This window comes from Astyanax mexicanus, chromosome 4 (genome assembly GCF_023375975.1).
Source record: "Astyanax mexicanus isolate ESR-SI-001 chromosome 4, AstMex3_surface, whole genome shotgun sequence".
NCBI classification, from domain to species: domain Eukaryota; kingdom Metazoa; phylum Chordata; class Actinopteri; order Characiformes; family Acestrorhamphidae; genus Astyanax; species Astyanax mexicanus.
Window position 1 is genome coordinate 44,988,751 of NC_064411.1, and position 23,270 is coordinate 45,012,020.

A 23,270-nucleotide genomic window follows, 5' to 3' on the forward strand; every position below is an offset into this window, starting at 1 on the left:
TGAAGTATAAACAAATGCATTATGAATAAAGGTGTGATACTATGGTAGGCAACATGACTTGACATAAAGCTTGCTAAAGGGAAGGTGTTGACATGTTACTGGCAGAGCGGAGGAAGGCAGCTGAGACAGTTCTCTAAAATACCTCTCTGTCGTAAATATCAGTTACTTGCAAGATCTGGTCGTTAGAGCTTATAGGCCCCAAAACCGTTGGGGGGCAAAGAGGATTGAGTCCTACTGTATGTGTAAGAAGGATTTTGACAGACAAACTTCTGATCAAGACCAGCCAAAACCAGATTTGGGGAACTGACCAAGGTGCCTTCCTCCGTGAGCTTGAGGCGGGGTTTGTCTATAAATGCTCATGTCTGTGAAATAATCTTTGAACTTCTTCTCTTGAACTCCTTGTGAGTGGAAGTCGTTCCCAGAGCTCTGTTTTAATAAATTGTTATTTTGCTGAAGATCAAGTATCCTGTCTCTCTATGACTTATCTCTACTTCGGGCTTCCATCAAAAGAATCCAGGGGAACGCACTGGAGACGGCGCAGAGGGTAGTGCGGTTTTCCCAACAAAAGCATCACGAAGCACGTCTATCAAACATTTTCACTAAAATTGTTGTCCACACTTGTCATGACAGGGTGGACAACGCATGATAGCAAATAAAAAAACTGACCATGCTGGGAAAGTGTGATTTCTGTGTAGTCTGAAGTCCAGAATCCAGCTTAAACAATTTTTATTAGCAGAAAACTCAGTGAATGTAAATCACTAAAAAACAACCTGGGTGCTTGAGGATCATTACAGTAATGACAGATGTCATAAATCATCGACATGACCTTGATTGCAACATATATACAAAACAAACAGATAAGGCTTCGACTGACAATTACCAGACTAATCGTCCTCTTTACCGCATTAAGTGTGAGCCAATCAGTGTTATCAGGACAGTCTCCTGACATCACCTTCAGGACCCTCCCGACTTCTTCACTCTCGCCCTCAGATCACTCCACCCACAACTGCCAAGACTAACAGCAGCCTTTAAAATACACAGACCGACACACTGTTCCCCAGTCTACCAGTCTACAGTGAGACAGAAGGAGAAAACGTCCAGGACTGAATCCTAAGATAGAAGAAATCAGCGTCTGAAAAGGGAAATATCCTACAATGGGAGGACACAGACAGCTGGGCCTGCTCATTGTAGTGGCCTGGCTGGGTGTCTTTATTTCAAAAGCTCAAACAAGGTATGTCGGTTATTGATACACAATATATATAAAACATAATTGCACAGTTTAATTCGTGATATATATACAGCTCTGAAAAAAAATTAAGAGACCACTTCAGTTTCTGAATCAGTTTCTCTGATTTTGATATTTATAGGTATATGTTTGATTAAAATGAATACTGTTGTTTTATTCTATAAACTATGGACAACATTCTCCCAAATTCAAAATTAAAATATTGTCATTTAGAGCATTTATTTGCAGAAAAAGACAAATGGTCAACTTAAACAAAATAACTTTTCGGATCTCAAATTATGCAAAGAAAACAAGTTCAAATTCATAAAGTTTTAAAAGTTCAGAAATCAATATTTGGTGGAATAACCCTGGTTTTTAATCAGAGTTTTCATGCATCTTGGCATGTTCTCCTCCACCAGTCTTACACACTGCTTTTGGATAACTTTATGCCACTCCTGGCTCAATAAATCAAGCACTTTAGCTTGGTTTGATGGCTGTGATAATCCATCTTCCTCTTGATTATATTACAAAGGTTTTCAATTTGGTAAAATCAAAGAAACTCAATTTTTAAGTGGTCTCTTATTTTTGTCCATAGCAGTATATGTATATATAGAATAAAATATTGATCCATTAACAAAAATAAGTAAAAACACAATGTATTCAGTTCGGTATTCATTAGTTAATGATGGTTAATACTTTCCATGTTTTTTTCATGTTATTTGTTTCTCTCCATATCCACAGCTACCCTTCAGTTACTCTTCCTGTCTGGAGGTCAAATTCAGCAGGTTGGAATTTAACCAATGTATTTTTTGTCTCTACACTATCCTTTTCAAAAAACATATGAAAAGCATAAATTAAGAAAAATATTAAGTGGAAGTGTGCATCTGCATTTACTAGTATTTTAAATGGATACATTTAATAAGAGAAAAAGGTGTAGCCAAGCCTCTGAGGTTATAGAAACACTAATAAATAGTTGTTTTAACTAAATAACATAATTTCATGCCATGCACTTTTCTTGCACTTTTTGTTTGCTCAATTCTTAACTTGATTTTATTTTTACATTCTAGATTACTTTACAAGGTGTGGTTTTGACTATGCCATGTCTCCTTACTGTGACTGGACTGCAGAGGGCCTAACCAGAAGCCGAACTGGACCTGGTACATTATTTTCTTTATTGACTTCAATATATTTTTATAGAATATAGGTTATAGACCTTGCTTTAATGCTATAGTATTATTATGTTAGTGGATGCCATACATAAGTGTTAATGTAATCTTTTAAGGGCAGTAAAACGCTTACTGTTTCCTGATTATATAACTGAAATTCACTGTGTGATACTTCTAGTTGTTAGTTACCATATCCACAGATAAGGCCATAGTACACAATATCACGGCGATCAGCAAATCTCCACCCAACGTAACAAGATAAGCTTTTATGGTCCTATGTTCACCTGAAGACCACGATGAAGCTACGTGCTTTCGGTTGACAGTATGGCTAACACTACTGTTCTATTTAGACAATATGACTGTAATGATTTTACCTGTTTGTACACAAAAACAGTATGTGGAGGAAAAAAACAGGCCCAAATATTGCTAATTCAGCCTTTTCTCATTTCTCTGTTTTCTCCTGTCCATTCTAGGGAAATTCTACCTCTCAATGGATCTTCTGAATCCATCGGGTGTGGCTCGAATAAAGAGCAGGATTCTGAATTCTCCTGAAGATTCATGTCTAGAGTTCTGGTACTACAAACCCAGTCAGGACAGCTCAGAACTGCGAGTCCTGCTCAGTGATGATGTTCTACAAACAGAAATCTGGAGTTCTCTGACTGCTAAGAGCCATTCCTGGAGACAAGTGTTCCTTCCTTTGAGCAAGTTGCAACTGAATGGCGCACAGGTATAGAAAGTGCCACTTTTTTAATATTTGTCAACTGAAAGTATTTGCCTAAAAATGGCAAATTGAAGGTAAAGGACCAAATAATTTAAACCAAACAGTGACTGATTAATTTAAGGTCATATTGCAGTGTTTCCTCTAGAATTTCCATCAATAGCAACAGTTCTTTATTGCATTTTATAAGCCATTAGTTAGTATAAGAATTAGTTAATTACGATGCATTTACACTGCTCCGTCGCGTCAACGCACATGGTCGCACTGACCCCCTCCAACTGGTCGCATGTGGGCGTGACAAAGGCGTTCCCTGCTTCGTCCAATTAAATAGTTCTAATAAATTTAAATTATTTTATACAAGCTATTATTATTTTCTATAAATTAAAAAATATATAAATATGTATTCATAAATATATATGTTTGATTGAGCTTTATTACACTGTCTAGTGAGAAGAATATAGGCTAACAAAAGCAAACTTATCCAATTAAATTATATATTAATATTTTAAAAACCCACTAGAGACCCCAGCACTCTCTGCAGCCTTTTTCCTCGCAGTATTACTGTGATCAGAGTCCCTGTAAATCAGCAGGGTTTTAATAAATGAGGCAGGAAAGTCTGAATCTTCTCTTCCAGGCTTCTCTGGACGCTTGAAAGCGGAACTAAATGTTTTCAGATACTGCGATTGGACAGCCGCATCGCGTTGGACGGATTAATTTGCATAAAGTTCAGCTCGGCTCAACTTTTCATCGCATCGCATCCCCCGTTCTCAACGCATCGGACCCGTGATGCACCGTGTGACTGTCTCTGCCGGAGGCAGCGCTTCCCATTGAAAATGAATGTAATACGTCGCTGTGCGACGGAGCAGTGTAAATGCACCGTTAGAGTAAATGTATCAACAGACAAGAGGGTTCCTTGTAGCCACAGGGAAACGTGAAGACCTAGATTACACAGGGACGCAAGTCTGTCATCAACTATTAGCAAGTAAGTAAGTATTAGCAATAAACCACCTCTACTGTGTCTGTATTCTTCATTTCAAATTAAAATCCCTCTGCAGGATTTGTTTTTTGTGAAATCTGAAGCAGTGACAGCAATAATTTTGCAGGAGCAGGTCACCAATACAAAATATAAGTATTAGTATTTCAGTATTACCCGTACTACTTATATATATGTATTAGCATTATATTATGTTTTGTTGCTGTATCTGGTGGGATGTTAAAATAATAAGTGTAATATATTATATCATTACTTTGCATTTTTCCAAATTTTTATTTTTTCCAATTAGTATTAAGAGTATTTTAAGTGTATTTATGAACCTTCAGTGCACACAATTTTTCAGGAATATTAATTTCCCCTCATTCATTTTTGCCAACAGATTGTTTTTGAGCTTTCACGAAACCAAGGAATTGAGAAGGAAGTCATCTTTAATATGATTGGTGTGCGAAAGGGACAGTGTGGTGAGTTAATCTTTACTTTCAGGAAACAATGAGGGCCATTGTGGTCTGTTTGCATGGACAATTCTAGCATAACATTGATCGTCATGATCATGTACCATCCATCTGGCAACCACAGCCAGGACTTATCTTCTTAATAAATTTGTGTCACATATTTGTGACGATTATGGCAACTGTTCATCCGAACAAGATAAAACCTCACAACTTATACCAATATGATCATTTTCAAGCTGTCCTCTTAAGTAACACTACATAATCAATTTACATACTGCTATCCTTTTACAAATGTGACAAAAACCCTGATGTCTCCACCCCATCCACAGGTTTACAATGCAAGTCCGGCACCCAGTTTCAGACAGATGAATCGACTCAATGCTCATGCATTAAAGCTCAGCTCACCTGCACTCAGATCAGGTCCACTGAATCATTCACATCTGGCACCTGCAGAGTTGCTAGCGACCTCCGATACACCACCTTTGATGGGGTCAACTTTCGATTCAAGAGACCTTGCACTTACGTTCTGACAAAAGTCTGTGACGGTATCAGAATACTACCAGACTTTGCAGTGGAGGTGCAGAAGCAGCAGAGAAGCAATTCTTCTGTTACCTCCATCCAGCAGGTGAACGTGAAACTGCAGGGTTTAAAAGTGACTCTGCTGAGAAGAGACAGAAGAAGGATCATGGTGAGTTTAATGAGTTTAATGACTGCTTATATATGTATCACCAGTATATCACTACTGCTTCTATTGCTACGTGGTACTTAGTGTTTTAAGAAGTTATTGGGATTTGCTCCAGCCTTGCAGAACACCGCCTGATCTTACTCATTAGATGTTCGCTTTACGATAAAATGGACCTCATTCAGTGACACTGCTTTGGCACATACTGTAAACAAATGACTTTAGAGACGGCAGCAAAGATCTCAGCATTGGTGCTCAGCTAAGATCATTGGCCACAACAAAATATTAAAACATAAACTCCACAAGATCTATCCCCAAGACATTATCCAGACAGCCTTTATGTCAGGGGTGCACAATTCCAGTTCAGAAGGGCAAGTCAGGTATGTTTGTGTGGGAAACAACCAAATTGTGCTAGAGACATTCAGATTCACTTGTCAAAGTGGCACAGAACATTTCATTTTTTCATCTTCCTGTTTCCAATGTATCAACATCCAAGAATTGATAGAACACTAGCTGTCTAATACAATTCACAACAGGTGATGTAAACAACAGATTATTTATTGTTATTCACTTCACCTGCCAATAGTTTAAATGGTATGGCTATTGGTGGACATTTGTAGGGGGAGATGTGTGCCTCTGCACTGATACATAAAATGTGTCCAATTTTTTATGTCAATAGCATAAAACAGAACACAGAAGCAATACATTATCTCATACACCAAGGCTGGTGTACTTATTATATAAACAGTCCAGCAAGAGTATTAGTGAGTGGACACTCACTAGGTTTAAAAACTCAAGCAGCACTGCTGTGCCTGATACACTCATACCAGCTCAACACACACTAACACAGCACCACCATGTCAGTGTCACTGCAGTGCTGAGAATGACCCACCACCCAAATAATACCTGCTCTATGGGGTCCTGATAATTAAAGAAAAAGGGGAATTACAAAATGCTACTTTATGACAATTTCTGAAAAAATGATGTAGAAACAAGGTCACAATATTCTTACTAGACTGGATGGATGGATGGATGGATGGATGCTTTATTTATCCCGAAGGAAATTTAGGCATATATAACGGCATATATTATTAGACCTTTTACACTTATCATCTTTTACAGATTAATGGGATCTGGAAGAATCTCCCTCCGAGTCTCTTTGGAAACACAGTAAAGATCAGTGTCCAGGGACAAGTTGTGAAACTTCAGACACACTTCAACCTCTCCGTCTCCTACTCCACATCCGGTGCTCTTCAGGTAACCGTACCTGACCAGTTCTCTGGTAAACTCTGCGGCATGTGTGGCAACTTCAACCATGTGAGTGATGATGACAACAAGATGCTTGATGAATCTCCAGCTGAAGACACCCAGTCCTTAGGGCACAGCTGGATAAGTGAGGACCCCCCATGTGAAGAACCCACACAACCCAGCATGTGTTCTGAAGCTGAGGAGCTGGAATATGCCAGTGAGGCTTATTGTGTTATCCTGCTGTCCCAGTATGGCCCCTTTTCAGGGTCATCTTCTGCTCTGGGCTTCTTCAAAAGCTGTGTATTTGAGATGTGTTCCTCACAAGGAGATCGTGAGACCTTCTGTGATGTTCTTCAGTCCTTTGCTAAGACTTGCAGCGAGGCTGGGGTCTCTGTGACTGGCTGGAGGAGTGAGTCGTTCTGTCGTAAGTCTTTTAATTTCCTACTGAAAGCATACTGCTGATAGACACAGGGACATATATTGGATTTTATTAGCCTAACATGCCTCCGCCAATTGGTAGAAATGGCACAATCAGGTTGAGATCAATTCAATCCCGTTTCATTATGATAAAGTGATTTAAAATATGCTCTACCAAAAAGTGAAGCTGCAAATTAAAAGATAAAATACTAAGAAATACCTATTTTTGTGAGCATCATCTTGCCATTAGGTACTATACAAAAGACAGAGGCAACCGTTCATTTATTATTTATTTATTCTAGTTAAAACGCAAAATGAGGTACAATCTCTTCAGGAAAATATGTTTTAATGCTCCAAATATCCAGTGACTTTGGGGTCTTGACTCTACTTCTAACCATGACAATATTTAAGGAACTCCAGCAGATTGCTGGTTTCATTCTGATTTTTTTTCTGATTTTCTCAGTAAGAGCTTGTTGATCTGCTCTACATCCTATTAGACCCCCAATGTTGAGTAGTCTTTTCAACTTTTTGACTTTATTCATTTCGCCCTCTACAAATGCTATATCTGATCTTCAGAAACATCTCCAGAAAAAAGAAACTTTTCCATTGTCTAATTATTTCTAAATGAACAAAAACTATGGCTTTTGAAGTTGTATCCCTCTGTGTTTTCATTTGATATATTGCCCTATAGAGCTTAGACCCAGTCCCATTCCTAATCTTACATGCCTGCCCCAATTAACCAGTACCTTTATAAGCGTATGAAATTTGGAACAAGGTACATAAGATTGGTAGATCTCCAAGCTGTAATGTTTTACTTCATACCTTTCTTTGGTTGGGTAAATTATGTAATTAAATAATTATTAAAGCAGTCACACCACTTAATATTTGTCAAAGGTAGCACAGCATATGATAAGAGTAATATTAATTTATTATGCTGAAGTATTAGGATGGTTTTTAATCAGAAAGTTCATGGTCCTGGAGTGGCAGGAGTGTGTCACTGTTGATCACCACACACACTCAGGTCTCATTATCTCAGTGTGCCAAATGGTTTTATAATTATGCACCTTGGTCATTTATTAAACGGTTTTAGCTTGCCACATGACTGAAACGTAGATACTGAGAACAAGACCCATAACTCCGAAACTCATTTCGAAACTTAGTTCTCATTGATTGTTTTCTAGCTCTGGTTTGTGGGGTGAACAGTCACTTCAACGCCTGCTCCAGCAAGTGCCCCGCGACTTGCTCCAGTCTGGACCTCCAAGATGAGTGTGGGGTCTGTGAGGAGAGGTGTGAGTGTGATGATGGCTTTCTGCTGAGTGGAGGAAGGTGTGTACCTGCAGAGGACTGCGGGTGCTGGGTGAATGGACAGCACTACCAGGTAAACATGGGGTAAACAGTACAAATGACAAATTACACCAAAAGAAAATTGAAATTAAAATATACATCTCTTATAAATGTATCATATGGTCAATTAGACTTTTGCACCAAATCTACACTATGCCTAAGACCAGTTTATGAGTCTGCACCGAATTTACCTATACCCCTACGTCTAAGACCAGTTCATGAGTTTGCACAAAATCTATGCCTACATCTACAGCCAGTTTATGAGTCTGCCCCAAATCTAAACCGTGGCCTATATCTAAGGTCAGTTAATGAGTCTGAGCTAAATATAAACCATAGCCTACACCTAAGGCCAGTTTATGAGTCTGAGCCAAATCTACACCATAGCCTATGCCTAAGGCCAGTTTATGAGTCTATGTCAAATCAACACCATAGCCTAGGCTTAAGGTGAGTTTATGAGTCTGAGCCAAATCAACACCATAGCCTAGGCCTAAGACCAGTTTATGAGTCTGTGCCAAATACACACCACAGCCTATGCCTAAGGCCAGTTTAAGAGTTTATGCCAAATATATGCCATAGCTTTCACCTAAAATCAGTTTATGAGTCTGCACCAAATCTTTGCCTATGCCTACAGGCAGTTTATAACTTTGGGCCAAATCTACACTGTAGCCTATGCCTAAGGCCAGTTTATAAATCTGGGCCAAATCTAAACTGTAGCCTATGCGTAAGGCCAGTTTATGAGTCTGCGCTGTAGCTGCGACTACGTCTAAGGCCAGTTTATTAGTTGCCACCAAATCTGTGCCTATGCCAATGACTAAAGAGTTTATGAGTCCACACTGTATCCTAACCCAGTGGACCAATTTATGCTCCTTCACCAGATCTACAGCATAGCCTACACCAAATGGGTTGTTTAGGACTAGTATATTGTGTATATATTGTTTGCTTCAGCCTGTCACTAACATTACTCTCTGGACAGTGAACTAGGAGGCAAATAACGAAGAATGCTTTCACACCTTTGCTTGGTCCAAATGAAAATAGCATGTGTGAAAAGAGCCACAGTCCAGGTCCAGGGACCAAAATTGTTTGTTACATGGTTTTGACATTCACACCAATTAAATATAGCCACTGTAGCTTGGTGGTTAGAACATTTGCCTCTCAGCACTAAAATGTGAAGCATATAAGAACTTATACTTTGATGCATACCTGTCAAGTCTCCCGTTTTGGCCGGGAAACTACCGTATTTTACTCCTCTTTCCCGCCGTCCTCCCGTATTAATATTTTCCCGTAAATTTCCCGTATTATATTAAAATTAAAAAAACTTTATTATTGAGGAGACAGGGCACTGACCGATCTGTGTCTCTTAACCAATCGTGGTGCCGGTTCAAGGAGAAAGTCTCGCCTTTCAGGAGAAACAGCCAATCAGCTTGCTGGTTTCGCGGAGCGCAGAGGTATATCAGATTCTGATAATCTAAATTTAGTGTGTAAGTGGTTCACATGTGGTTATTTTAGATTTCTTGTAAACCTGTCTTAAAATGTAAGGAATACTAAATCTTGGTTGGGCTGGTGGGACGACTTTAAGCGGACGGAGGAAAATATCCCTTATTTTTAAATATAAAACTTGACAGGTATGCTTTGATGTATGTTTGTCTGTTAGTTTCTGAGAAGGTTTGTCACAGATACTGATGTTCTACTATGATCAGGAGGGACACATTTTTTCAATGCTGAAAACTAAAGTTCTTATACAATTAGAAAATGTATGCACTTTATGTACAAATATGTCCAATGCAGTCAATCAATGATGTCTTCGGTGTTGTGCAAAAAGTTTTTAATTTATTTAGACTGTTTTTCACGTTTTGACATAATTTAATTTCTAGAGCTTTTTAAGTTTCCATTTTGGAGATGTGGTTATGTGGAACCACAATATATCTGCTTGTCCAAAGTTTGTTTCTGTATTTTCAGCTTTTTCTGTCTGTATTATGATATTTATATAAAGTTTTTATCTTTACTTTCAGAAAGGTCAAACATTCATGGAAGGGGAGTGCGAGAAGCTGTGTTCTTGTGCAGGCCAAGGCAACATCCAGTGCTCGACCACTTCCTGCCTGGCACACGAGGTCTGCAAGGAGAAGGATGAGGAACTGGGTTGCTTTCCCTCAAGCCCAGTGACCTGCAGTGTGTACGGAGATCCTCACTACATCACATTTGATGGAAAGGCCTACTCATTTAAGGGCACCTGCAACTACACTATAGCTAAAATATGTACTGCCAGCTCAGCCTCGTTCACACTAACGGCTCGGAATGAAGGACGGGGGAACTCCACATCTCTGAACTCGGTGGCTCTGGATGTGATAGGCCTACACCTGGTCATCGGGAAGAACAAGCTGGTTTATGTGAGTAGTGCTGATTTGTTTTTGTTATATAATCATGGTCACTTTTGATTATGGCAATATTTCATCTAATTTAAATTCAATGTATTCCACATAAAAATCATAACAAACAAATATAATAAATACAATAATTTTTACAGATTTTACTAAATTTAGACTTTAAAAAGTTTCTAAAAAGTTTTATTTTTTTACGTAAAGCAGCAGTACCTAATATTCTAATTATTAGTTTTAGTGTCCTGGCATGATGATCATCACTGCGATGGCTGATATATTCATTCTAAAAACAGAGTGGACTTAAATATTGTTAATTTAATTTTAAGTTGTCTGTATGTTTTAATATGTATAAAAAGCAGTCTTGAGCAATAGATCTTATCAGCTATAATAAAAACAAAAAAATATATATATAAAAGACTATATTTTCTAATTTCATTTTGACCAGAAATTTCAATAAACACTACAGTGTTTAATCTATTTTTTGTTTTGTTTTTAAATATTAATATATTCTATATTAGGTATCTCTGATTATTCTAGCACTAGTCTTTTAAGTGCTAACCTATCAGAATATTGCTAGTAGCTACACAGGAGTTTTCTTTCCTGTAAATTCATAATGTAAATACATAATTACACAAGCTTGAACTAGTTTTACATTCTGCTCTGCATTTCTGATTATTTTGATGTCAAGGAATATCATCAAAAATGAAAACTGTCTAGTAATGCTATGTTATCAGACTGTTCTAATGTCAAACCAAGGCAACACAATATTTATAATCAGGTCTCGGTAGTCAGCTGATAGCGTAGTGATTAAGGACAGATTATGACAGAATGATCACACAGAATAAAGTATGCTGGAGGGAGGGGGCTCCCAGTTCAACAGTTCAATAATGTTTGAGTCTCACTTTGTTCCAGATAAGATCTGCTAACACTGTTATGTATCTGGCCTGATATTATTTGGTCTGTCTTGTGTTAAGATGAGATTCAAATGTACAAACACATCTAAAAGAAAAAAATCTACAGTATATTACTGTATGCTATTAATAATAATGTCTGCAAACATGTAAACCAATGATTAATTATCTTGGTATGACTCAACAGTAACATTCTGAGACAAAGAAATATCAATTTCTAAGGATTATTAACCACATATATTGATTTGTGGTTAGTTTTCAGGAATGTTTAAATGAAGTTATCAAATATTAGGCAAGATCCCACCACAGACTCTAAAGTATTTATTGCTTTACACTGTGGCTACACCTTGAGTAAACTTTATGTGTACATTTCAGCACGTTTAGAAAATAGTAAATCATTAGTAAATCAAAGTTACAGTAGATTTTAAAGAGTGCTGTGAAATGCAAGGTTTTGTTTAGTTTCTTAAAGATGTCATAGATTTGATTTATTAAGTATTTTAAGTGGCTTTGTTGTTGTAATAATAGCACATATGTACAAAACTTACAGATAAACTTATTACCAACCCTGTTAGCTACAGTATTTTACTTAAGAATTAAAGACGCTGCAGGGCTTGTTGGAAAAATGATAACCTCTGTATTTATTAGCTGGTTTATGTCACCATGAAGCCTTCAGGAGCTGCATACCTTAGCTTTGCTCAGCCTAGCCTAGCCTAGCCTAGCTCATTTTAGATACACTGCAAAGAAAAAAACATCTTAGCAATAAAATGATATAATGTCAAGGCAAAAATGTTTCTCTGATAAGTGTTTTTGTCTAAGCATAGTAAGTGTAAGATTATTTTGCGTATTTTAGGAATTATAACTTTAATCACTCCTACTTAGACTTTTCATTTTATTTGGAAGCAATTTAAGCTCAAAATAAACACAGAAAGTCACCGGCCAAGGTATTGTGATCTGTGTGTCTAAATTTAAGCTAAATTTAAGTGTTACCTAATTTTCAGACTTTGCAATTGCTTATTTCAAGAGCTCTTGCTAAGAAGAATTTAATAACCTCACTGGCTAGCTAGCTAGCTAAAGAGATTTTAGACAGTTAGCTTTTAGCACGGTACATTTACTTCACCTGCTGCCCTGTGGCATATGGGACTTCCTCTGGCTTCCCCACATAAAGACACATACTCCAGTTCATCTTTCCTCCTTTTCTAGCCCTGTTTCCATATTATTTTGAAGTAAAAAATTAACATACGTATGCTCTATTTTTATCACTTTGCATTTCATTTACATGCCGAGTTTACCTAGCCGAGTGTTCACCCATGTGAGCTCCAAATAAGAATGTGTGCTGGGAATATTCACTTTTAACTCTAATGCAATGTGGTGGTCTTTTTCTCTGTAGGTAAATGGAGCACAAATCAGTCTTCCATATTCACACAGCAACTCAGTCAATGTGTCCCATGTGGGTTCGTATGTGCGAGTGGATACAAACTTCGGTCTGCGGCTGCTGTTCAATGGAAACGACGGACTGTTTGTCCAAGTAGATGAGAGACACAAGGGCAAAATGTGTGGACTCTGTGGAACCTACTCTGGAAGCCAGTTTGATGACTTCTTGACACCTGATGGCAATGTGGTCCCATATCCACATGACTTCGCTAGCAGCTGGAATACTCATGACAATAACTGGGCGTAAGCAGCTAATTATCCAAATATGAATCAATTGCAAGTTTATTAGAAGCAACTATGTCATACATTTACTGGCTGAAGTCTATTTCTTAATGGAAACGGACCAGTGCTAACCAGAAATTATTGAATTGAATGGTAGACAATTAGAACTCCATTCACAACAGTCTTCAAAAACAAATTACTAATGAAATACAGGTAAAGAACACAATAGACAATATAAGTTATAGGTTTCAATCTAATAGCAAACGTGACAGTAAATGTAGGCCTAGTTAGATACAAGAAAATGTAGAATATTAGACTTTGAAGTAGTCTTTTAAAATAAAATGTTAACAAACTAAATTTAAAAACATATTTTTGCTTGAACAAGATAGGTGTACTAGTAGTAAACTCACCATTTATCATGTTTCTCCTGATTCAGCTGCAGTGATGGCTCTGCCCAAGAACCAGCATGTCCGCCTGAGCTGGACAGTGAGGGGTTCAAAGAGTGCAGCAAGCTGTTTGGGGATGCCTTCGCAGCCTGCCACTGGTTCGTGCCTCCTCAAATCTTTGTGAACAGTTGTGTGTCAGACCACTGCACCTCAGGAGGGGACCTGTCCCAGCTGTGCACTTCTCTGCAGAATTACGTGGCAGCATGCGAGGTGGCCGAGGTGTTCCTGGGTGACTGGTGGAAGGGTACTGTCTGTGGTGAGTGGAGGCTCTTTAATTAGTCAAGATCTTTTAGAAATGGCTATCAATGGTGAATGTATGATGTCTTAGATCTTGACTAAGATATCTCCGTATCTGTTTAAATAGGGAGAGATATTGAAAACTGAAGGTTGAAGAGATATTTTAGATGAACAGTTTGTAGCATTTGGCAAAATTACCCCCCCAAAAATATGTATTTTTCTAACTGTGATGGCTGCTGCACTTGCACAGATCTCCAAATTTAGGGGAGTGGGTCCACTAAAACACTACCCTCTTCTTCTGAAGGGCGGGAGTTTATCAATGAACAAGCACCATGGTCAAGGTTACCAGAAATCCCATTCATGTTGCAGTCAGTGGCTGGACTCCTTATTAATATCATATCTTGATGGTTAAACAGTCAATTACTGCCAGGCTTACAAGATAATTACTACAGAGATCTTGGATAGGACTGCAATTATACATGTCTACCATTGAAAGTGTTCTTTTTGACATATTTTGCCCACATCAGTCTAACTTGACATACACAGCACAACTTCTTCTAGAACACATTCTTCTAGCTGTCACTTTTATATTTAGAGACATGTTAATGATTAATAAATCTCTGCATTCTTATTATTATACAGCTAGTCTTCCAACCAAACCACCACCAACAGTGCCAACAACTCCAGCGCCAACACACACCACCACCCCAACTTCCTCTGGTGCAAGTAAGCCATGTGCCATCCTCAGTTCTCTTTTTCATTGATGATCTTGAATTTGCACTCAGAAACTTACAATCGGTCTACCTTTGTACTACACAGGTTGTCCATGGAGCTGTAACTTTGAACAAAATGAATGTGGATGGGTGCAGTTAATACAAGACAGCTTTGACTGGACTAGGTGGTCCGGGGCGACTCCCACTGACTTTACCGGCCCACCCAGTGACCACACTACTGGAAGTAAGCAAAGGGGAAAAGCTTTGGTTTAGACATAATTTAACTGCAAAAAGTATAGAGTAATTTACTAATTAGTAGAGTTAATTAAGTCATTTTAAATCTGATTTGACATTTTGTTGTATTGTCTTCTTGTCTGTAACTTTACAGGTGGCCATTATATATATATAGAAGCTGATGGAGTCCACTACGGGGACTCAGCCCGGATTATGAGTCCGGTGTGCGAAACTGTCGGCACCCAGTGCCTGTCGTTCTGGTATCACATGTACGGCTCGGCGATTGCCATGGCTCTTAACGTCTACAAGTTTGAGGGCAGTCGAGCCACCAAAATCTGGTCCAGGGTCAATAACCGGGGTAACTCCTGGCACCAAGCTCGGATAGAGATTGATGTATGGGGATCATACCAGGTAAGTAATGATTAGGTTATATTTCCTTCTTCTTCTCTATATATGTTAGAATGGCACCGATCAGTTGATGTTTTCATGCCTCTTTTTGCAGATTTTTATCGAAGGCATTAGGGGATCAAACATTTGGTCTGACGTGGCATTGGATGATATCACAGTAACACTCGGAACATGTGGAGACAATAGTTTAAACCAAGACATGGAAACGCTTTCCAGTATAACATCAGGTAATCCAGATTTGTTTAATAAAAACAAGTAGGGTTTAGTCTATATGCTAACAACCATATATCACAACATTTAAAGACATCTTAGTGATATACAATATTTATCACAATGAAAACGCAGAACCAATGCATCAATAGTGTCAGATTCAGTTGATTCAGTTGATTGTTCTATCAAAATGAACAGCATATCATCCAGTTAAACAAGACTAAAATTACTCTTTGTACAGAAAATGAGCAGTCGGTCAGTATTTGGTCAGTATTATGAAGTATATGAAGTGTTTAATATGATCAAATTGCATTCTGTATAAAAAGGTATCAAATTCATCACAATACAATAAAATAGAATCGTATGGCCAACACCTATAGACTTTGAATTTAGAATTTGGTCCAAATTAAATATTTCATATTTATATTCATATAAGTCAATATATACATTTTTTAAAGAAATATCAAAGTACAAGTAACTCCCATAAATACAAAATAAAAGTTTCTTCTATTTGCTCTTTTTTTTTTTTTTTTTACTAAATACTGTACATCAACTCTTTCTATAGCACCTCCTCTCAGCATACATCCCACAACTCTTCCTCAGCCAATAGGCTTCAACAACCACCATCCAGGTATAGAATACACCATTTAACTAAAGTGTTAATTTTCCAACATTGTAACACTTCTGTCATTTTCATGGGAACAAATAGGCTTTACATTTGTATTATAAATGTTTGTATTGTGCTGTAATTATATTTTTCTGATATTTCTGACAGTGTGCAAAATCGACTGCAATTTTGAAAACAACCTCTGTAACTGGGATCAGTTACCGACTGATGTTTTTGATTGGACGAGACACAGTGGCTCCACCCCTACGCCACACACTGGACCCTCTTTTGACCACACAACAGGAAGTGAGTATAGCAGCAATTGAATAATGCGTATACTGTATTTAATATTTCACTAACTAAATGCAAAGATAATTTACCCCAAACCATTGTACTGCAGATGTTCAAATTGTAATACTATAATACACACAATTTCTCCAGGTGGTCACTACATTTACATTGAGGGTGACAGCGCCTCTCATGGTGATACAGCACGTCTCCTCAGTGAAGAATGCTCAGACCAGCAGCCACAGTGCCTGCAGTTCTGGTACCACATGTACGGCTCCAGCTGGACCATGGGCCTGAGCGTCTACCTGCAGCAGGGAAACCAGGCTCGGGAGATCTGGAAAATTAGAGAAAACCAAGGGGACACCTGGCATCAAGCTTTAGTGGACATCACACCCCAGAGCAACTTTAATGTTAGTCAAAGGACACAAACAATCTTTGTTGTGCTTTGTGCTATTATGATAAATGATCATGAAAAATGACCCTGTAATGAATCTGTGAACGTTTTTGCGTTGTTAGATCATCTTTGAAGGACGCAGAGGGGACAGTGCTTTGTCTGACGTGGCCGTGGATGACGTCTCTCTACACAGAGGAACTTGTGAAGGTATTTTTGCATTAAAAAGATCTGTCACATTTTCTGAAGCACACTTTTTCCTTTTGTTTAATAGATCTATTTCCTTTTTTGTCTATTGTCTTGCAATTCTGCCTATCTAGACTTAACAAACCATGTGACCACTTTGCCTACACCTGAGGAGTCAACAGCAGACAGCACACGCACCAGCACAACTTCAACCACCACCACAACCACAACTACAACTCCATGGCCCACTGAGCCTGAACCTGTCCCCACTACAGCTGAGCCTGAGGAATTTACACCAGACTTTACAACTACAACTACAACTCCGCAGCCCACAACAGAAACCACTACGTTCAAATGCGACACTGCACCTGACCCTGTCCACACTACACCCAAGCCTGTCTCAACTACAACAGAGGCTGTCTCAACTACAACTGAGCCTTTCCCCTCTACAGCTGAGCCCATCACATCTACAGCTAGGCCTGTTCCAACAACACAGACGACAGTGGCACCGAGTACCTCAACACCAACAACTGCCGAGTCACAAAAGCCAGAAACTACTACAACATCAACCACCACCACCACAACAATTGAAACATGTATGTTTACCCATTATAATAAATTGTACAATTTAGCATGGACACGTGATCCCATTTCCCAGTTACCCCCAAGCTGTAAGCTTGAATTATCATTTCAAGCTATGATTTTGTACTTAACTGTACCATAAAATAGCAATGCTGTAAACGAGGCCTCTTGCACCAACTGCATAGTGCTGTGTAATAATAATCCCAGCACTCATTTCCAAAAAATCAACTTTCATGCAGATTTCAGGGGGGGTAAGCATGATATAACACCTCTCTGGTGGGCATTGATTACTTTATAGGGTTCTAATAAAATATTGTACAATTTTGTTTTGCAATACTGTAAAGTACTTTCTAATTATTAGTTTACATTTTTTACAAGATTGGTGTCCAACAGTGGTTCATTGTGTGTTGAGTTAAACACTACATAGCAGTGTTATACTTTTGTACTGTATACAACTCAGTTCTGTTAAATGTGTTTTTATGTTATGACAGTAAAATAATTGCAATTTTCATCTTGCTAACAATATTGAGATATTTCAGAATATATGGAATCGTAACCTCTGTATCCTGACACATATCATATTGCCAAGATCTTGCCAATACACAGCCCTACTACTTTACAAAGCTTCCTACAGAAGTGTTAGTTTGGAATTGATTCAGAACACACGTACTACTTACAGTTGATGACATGCTAAGGTATTACAGAAACCAGCCTTTAAAATCATAAAACACATTAAATATGTCCTACCTCATATTTTTTCTGTGTTTCAGATTTCAGTGAGTGCTCTATTGATGACGATCCTGAGTATGAAACCTTTGACCGGCTGAAGCACAAGTTTAAAGGCAGGCACTCGTATGTCCTCGTCCAGACCTCTAACCTGCCCACAAATATCCCAGAGGTCTACATAGTGGGCATTAACCAGAAAGGCAGAGAACAGGAAAGCTTGGATGTAGAGCATGATGGCGAAGAGTTAGATGGCACAGAAATGGGCAGGGATGATAGCAGTGAAGAAGATGACAGCAGCGAAGAAGATGATGATGAAGGCCGTCTCCGTGCTCTCAGAATCCGAGTGTACAATGTCACTGTGGAGTTTAGAAAGGGCAGAAAAGTGATGGTAAGAACTTTACTTTTATTACTATCGTACAACAGCTGGGGTTGACTAAAAGACCATAAACCATTCTAAATGTGATGAGTGTACTTTTAGTAATGCCATCAACTTATTAAGTAGTTATTCAGGAGAAGACTGAAGAGAGGGGAGGGAACTAAGATAACTTTGGGCTGGAGTTCAGGCAGCTTCTGGTTGTGGTAGGAAGCCAGCCCCCTTCTCTCTGATTAGTGAAGCCAGAAAGTAAAGAAGAGTTTAAATGGAGGAGATGGGGGGTGGTGGAGGGTTTCAAAGACTTGTCATGCCCATGTGAACAAGGAAGAGAACCTTTTTATAGGAAGTTAAATTACTGAAAGAAGGGCTTAATGCATGCAATCCACCACTAAACATTTGGTTACTTCATTACAACACATATATAGATGTTTTATACAGATGTTTTATTGTAAATGCTAATTCCAGCTAGCATCACTGAGGTAAAATTATAATGCAGATGTCAAAAAGAGATTTTCTGTAGATTCATTGTATTGTAAATTTGTGGTAACCATTGCATTTAGCATATCTTGTAGAGTCCCACATGGTTCTATTTTGGGGTCAATGAAACTTATGTTAATTATAAGGGTATTGTAGTTGCATTTTAGACCAAATGTGGATTTTACAAACAGAGTCTAAGTGGTTAAATAACACTTGTATAGATTCATTTATATTTATGTTGGTTTGCTATGGTCTTATTAAAATGATTACATTAATTAAAATGAATGCATACCTTAATCTTTAATCCACAAGATGGCAGCATTTCTATCCATAGTCTCCAACGCATTTCATTAAAGTTGTTTGAAGAGTGAGATGGCAACACATGAGAAAACAGGGTCCACTTCCAGCCTTTAAACAGAAATCAGTAGGAAAAAGTAGTAGAAAAGTAAGATTTTCAGATTCTGAACAAGAAACTGCCTCACATTTAGATCCCTATTAAATGACCAATATTTTACCCTGATCTGGTTGTAGATCTTAATTGCCTTTAGAGGCTGCAGAAATACCATAATACTAATAAAATTTTAGTAGAAGTAAGAGAATGAACTCATGTATTATAATTCTCATTACAGGTGAATGGAGAGCAAGTAAATGTTCCTAACTTTCCCGCTGCGGGACTGAAGATTCTGGAACGTTCTTCTCGTCTTTACTTTAAGACTGACTTTGGTCTCTTTGTAGAGTTTAGTGGAAAAGGTGAAGCAGGTAAGTTAAATATATGATGTGTGATCAAATAAACTCAAATAAAACTTTTACAGATTCTTCACTAATTCAAGCTTCCTGTTCCATCATTCTGTTATGTAGAAATCCTGCTGCCGGACACATATAAGAGGAAGGTTGGAGGACTCTGCGGGAACTTTGATGGCAACAAGAGGAACGACATGATGAAGCCGAATGGAGAACAGGCGAAGAACGTGAACGAGTTTGGAAAAAGCTGGAGAGTTGTGGAGGACAGACTTCTGCCTGCAGTCAGACGGAGGTAAAGAGCAAATCGTATTACAAACATACAAATGAATGAACGAGAGCTGAAAAATGAATAAATTAATCCTTGTCTAGGTGGCAGCCTGCCCTGCACATTTTAGTTCTTTCTGTGCTCCCAGCACAACTGATTCAACTAATCAGCCCATTAACAAGCCCTTTCAGAGGGGTAAAGGCTGTGTTAAAGCTGGGAATACATTAAAATATGCCGAGCATGGTGCCTCAGGGATTAGATTAATCAAAGTGCATAACTTTCCAGTGACACATTCAAACAGTAATCATTACAATACAGTAAATAATTACAAAACAAAAAAGCTTGTTTTAAAGGTTGTCTACTACTACAAATGAAAACTTATGCAACATACCGTCTTATAAATAAACATACAGGTAAAGGAAAAATATATTTGTCCCTCAATAAAAGTCAGTGTTAAATCTTTCAGGGACATTCCAGGATTTTGGTACATTTCAGGGTGGTCAATTCTGAAAATTTGATCTTCAATTTGCTCATTTTTATTCATATATTTATTAAATACAGATAATAGACTATGAAAAAGTTTGATTCGTCAAAATCAGGTATCAAAGCAGTTTTTTTTTATTAGATTATGCAATATATTTGGTAACTAACATTAACAGGGTTGCAAATCTAGGCTAAGTTGTGGTTTACCCCAGGAACAGATGCTAACTGTAAAATTTAGCTATGTATACAAGATCAAGGACAAACATGGTTATTTAAGTATATAAAGTGTTTACTGTATAAAGTATAGTGTTACAATATGAGCAACAGGGTTGCGTTCACTGAGTGACACACACAACTTGGACAAACATATTTGGAAAAAAAACTTAGCACTTACTCTTGGTCTTGCCATTTGGGTAGAAAATGTCCTTGTGATGTAACTTCCTTTGTTTCAGTAGACAAATATTTTTAACTCTTTCTCTGCCAGGTAAAATTCCTTATGGTAACTGGGTTGCGCGCATGTTGTGGGACACAAAACAACACAAATAGCATAAAAACTGTAACATGCAGTACAATGTAGACCAAAGAATTTGTTTTCATAAGTAAAGGAGATGCATATCAACAATATACAAGAGGAAGTAATTTAATTAGAGCTTATTTTAATTGTTAAATTTGAAATTTAAGTGGTGGGACAGGAAATGTACCAAAATCCTGGAATGTCCCTTCAATGAAAGTCTTTTATGATTTAAGTCATTTGTTCAATTTATCATGGACTTTTACACAATATGAACTACCGTGAGTTCTGATGTGTAAATTGTATCATATAAAGCTAAATTTAAAATAATATTGGCAGTGTAAAATAATATTGAATATACTTAAACATTGGACTGGAATTGTATCATATAAAGCTAAATCATAAAAATATGGAATAATATTACCAGTGTAAAATAATATTGAATATGGGATTCTGCAATACTTAAACATTGGACTGGAATTGTATCATGGTTCGATCAAATTCCATACACAACCATTATTTTGTGGCTTACAAAATGTTTTTTCATCTAAATAGTGTTTGTATACTTTATTATATTCAGACAAATTTACTTAAAATATATTTCTTTTGTCCTTCAGGAGATCATCAGTACTCTACAAACTCGCAGGTTTACACCAGTAAGAAGGAAATGGAAAAAACTTTAGCTATGCACTAAACAGTCCATTAAATTAGAAGTCTTGTAGAAGTATTGGATTGTAAAGGTTTTAAAAAGCTGTACAACTGTTTAGAAATAAGTGTTTGTGTGTTCTTTTATTTATATATGTAACTATGTTGTGTTTCTGTAGGCAATGTTTAAACTGAATAGAGTTCATCATAAAATGTAATCTGATGTGTGTCTGATGTTATCAGACATTTCCCAGTAAATTTTGCTAAACTAAAAAAGTACATACTTGCTTTAGTAAAAGATCCATATCCAGTTCAACGTTGGCCCAGCATATGGACCCAGTCAGAGACAGTGTCTGGACTAGGAGGGGTTAAACATCAGACTAATGTGAGATTAAGGTAGGCTGAAATGATGGGGAACATAAAATAAAAACATTTATAATACCACTCAGAGCCCATGCCCACTTGGAACTTATTAGTCCATGTGAGCCACACATGAAAAGGATGGCTTGGCAATTCTGTGACAACCCCATTGTTCTATACCTTTTTTGTACAGCAAATTACATGGAAATTACATTTAAAAGATTATTATCTTGTTTAGATTTTAGTGCTGCTATTGTTTTTACTGTAAAAAGGAAATACACTATGATTACAAGCTTGTGATTACTGTTAACTGCTGTTAACACAATAAACAATACTGTTACATGCCTGCAGGGCATGTTTAACACATGTTAACAGATGTTAATTAACACTGACAACAACGTCAAGCAACACAGCCAACATAGTCAGTCAAGACTCTGTATCTACTCTAGTAGAAACATGGTAGTATGAGAGGTTTTTATTGGCTGTAAAGGGAAATATATCTGGACATATTAACACATGACTAATCACAATGGAGAATGGAGAGCTCAGAGACTCTGGGTAAACTGATAATGAAAATGCTATTAGCACATCTATATTTTTTTTATGATGCAAGTGCGAAATGAGATGACTTACTGTATTGTAGATTACACATTAAATATGGCACTTTTTTTGGAAAGTTATCTGTAGGATAGGGGTGGGCGATATGGCCCTAAAATAATATCACAATATTTTATGGTATTTTCGCGATAACGATACTCTTGGCGATATGACACTATTTCTAAACTATTTAAAAAATACAATATACTCTGCAAGAAAAAAATATATATTGTTTATATTGTTATATATTATTACATACAATATAATACTGCACATAATCATGATGCTAATAATAATATACTCCAAATATCTCTATATATCCAAGATTAAAGTAAAATAAATGATACTGGACAGATATAATCTGTCTCTAGTAGATATATAATGGGAAATGGGATGGGTGATATGGCATGATATTTTAGGGTATAATATCATTCCCGATATTTAAAAAAAAATGACGATATTATCGTGTACGATACGATATGGCACACCCCTACTGTAGGATTACGAAAATTATACCTGGGTAAGACAATGCTATTTTTTGACTGCCTGTTGTTGCATTCCACAGTTGAAATAATAGCGGTGCACCTTGCACCTTGGTTTTTAAT

General features: G+C 37.5%; 1 protein-coding gene across 1 annotated transcript; it reads left to right on the plus strand.

Moving 5' to 3' along the window:
* The first annotated feature begins 1,019 nt into the window (after nucleotides 1-1,019).
* Nucleotides 1,020-23,216, plus strand: LOC111194544 (zonadhesin). Its single transcript, XM_022679001.2, has 24 exons — nucleotides 1,020-1,231; nucleotides 1,967-2,010; nucleotides 2,293-2,382; nucleotides 2,865-3,118; nucleotides 4,483-4,564; nucleotides 4,885-5,243; nucleotides 6,360-6,909; nucleotides 8,084-8,280; nucleotides 10,256-10,630; nucleotides 12,920-13,206; nucleotides 13,622-13,887; nucleotides 14,511-14,594; nucleotides 14,688-14,825; nucleotides 14,970-15,226; nucleotides 15,318-15,450; nucleotides 15,999-16,064; nucleotides 16,209-16,346; nucleotides 16,482-16,738; nucleotides 16,845-16,929; nucleotides 17,040-17,501; nucleotides 18,258-18,601; nucleotides 19,693-19,822; nucleotides 19,922-20,096; nucleotides 21,681-23,216. Exons 1-24 carry the CDS (start codon nucleotides 1,155-1,157, stop codon nucleotides 21,721-21,723), a joined length of 4,893 nt encoding a protein of 1,630 aa, XP_022534722.2. The 5' UTR covers nucleotides 1,020-1,154; the 3' UTR covers nucleotides 21,724-23,216.
* Nucleotides 23,217-23,270: the final 54 nt, after the last annotated feature.

What these genes read in the sequence shown, in the direction of transcription:
- LOC111194544 (XM_022679001.2), top strand. Translation starts at nt 1,155, where the DNA reads ATGGGAGGACACAGACAGCTGGGCCTGCTCATTGTAGTGGCCTGGCTG. An exon ending in CTTCAACAACCACCATCCAG is followed by an intron (nt 16,065 to 16,208) that starts GTATAGAATACA and finishes TATTTCTGACAG; the next exon opens with TGTGCAAAATCGACTGCAAT. An exon ending in GAAAGGGCAGAAAAGTGATG is followed by an intron (nt 18,602 to 19,692) that starts GTAAGAACTTTA and finishes TTCTCATTACAG; the next exon opens with GTGAATGGAGAGCAAGTAAA.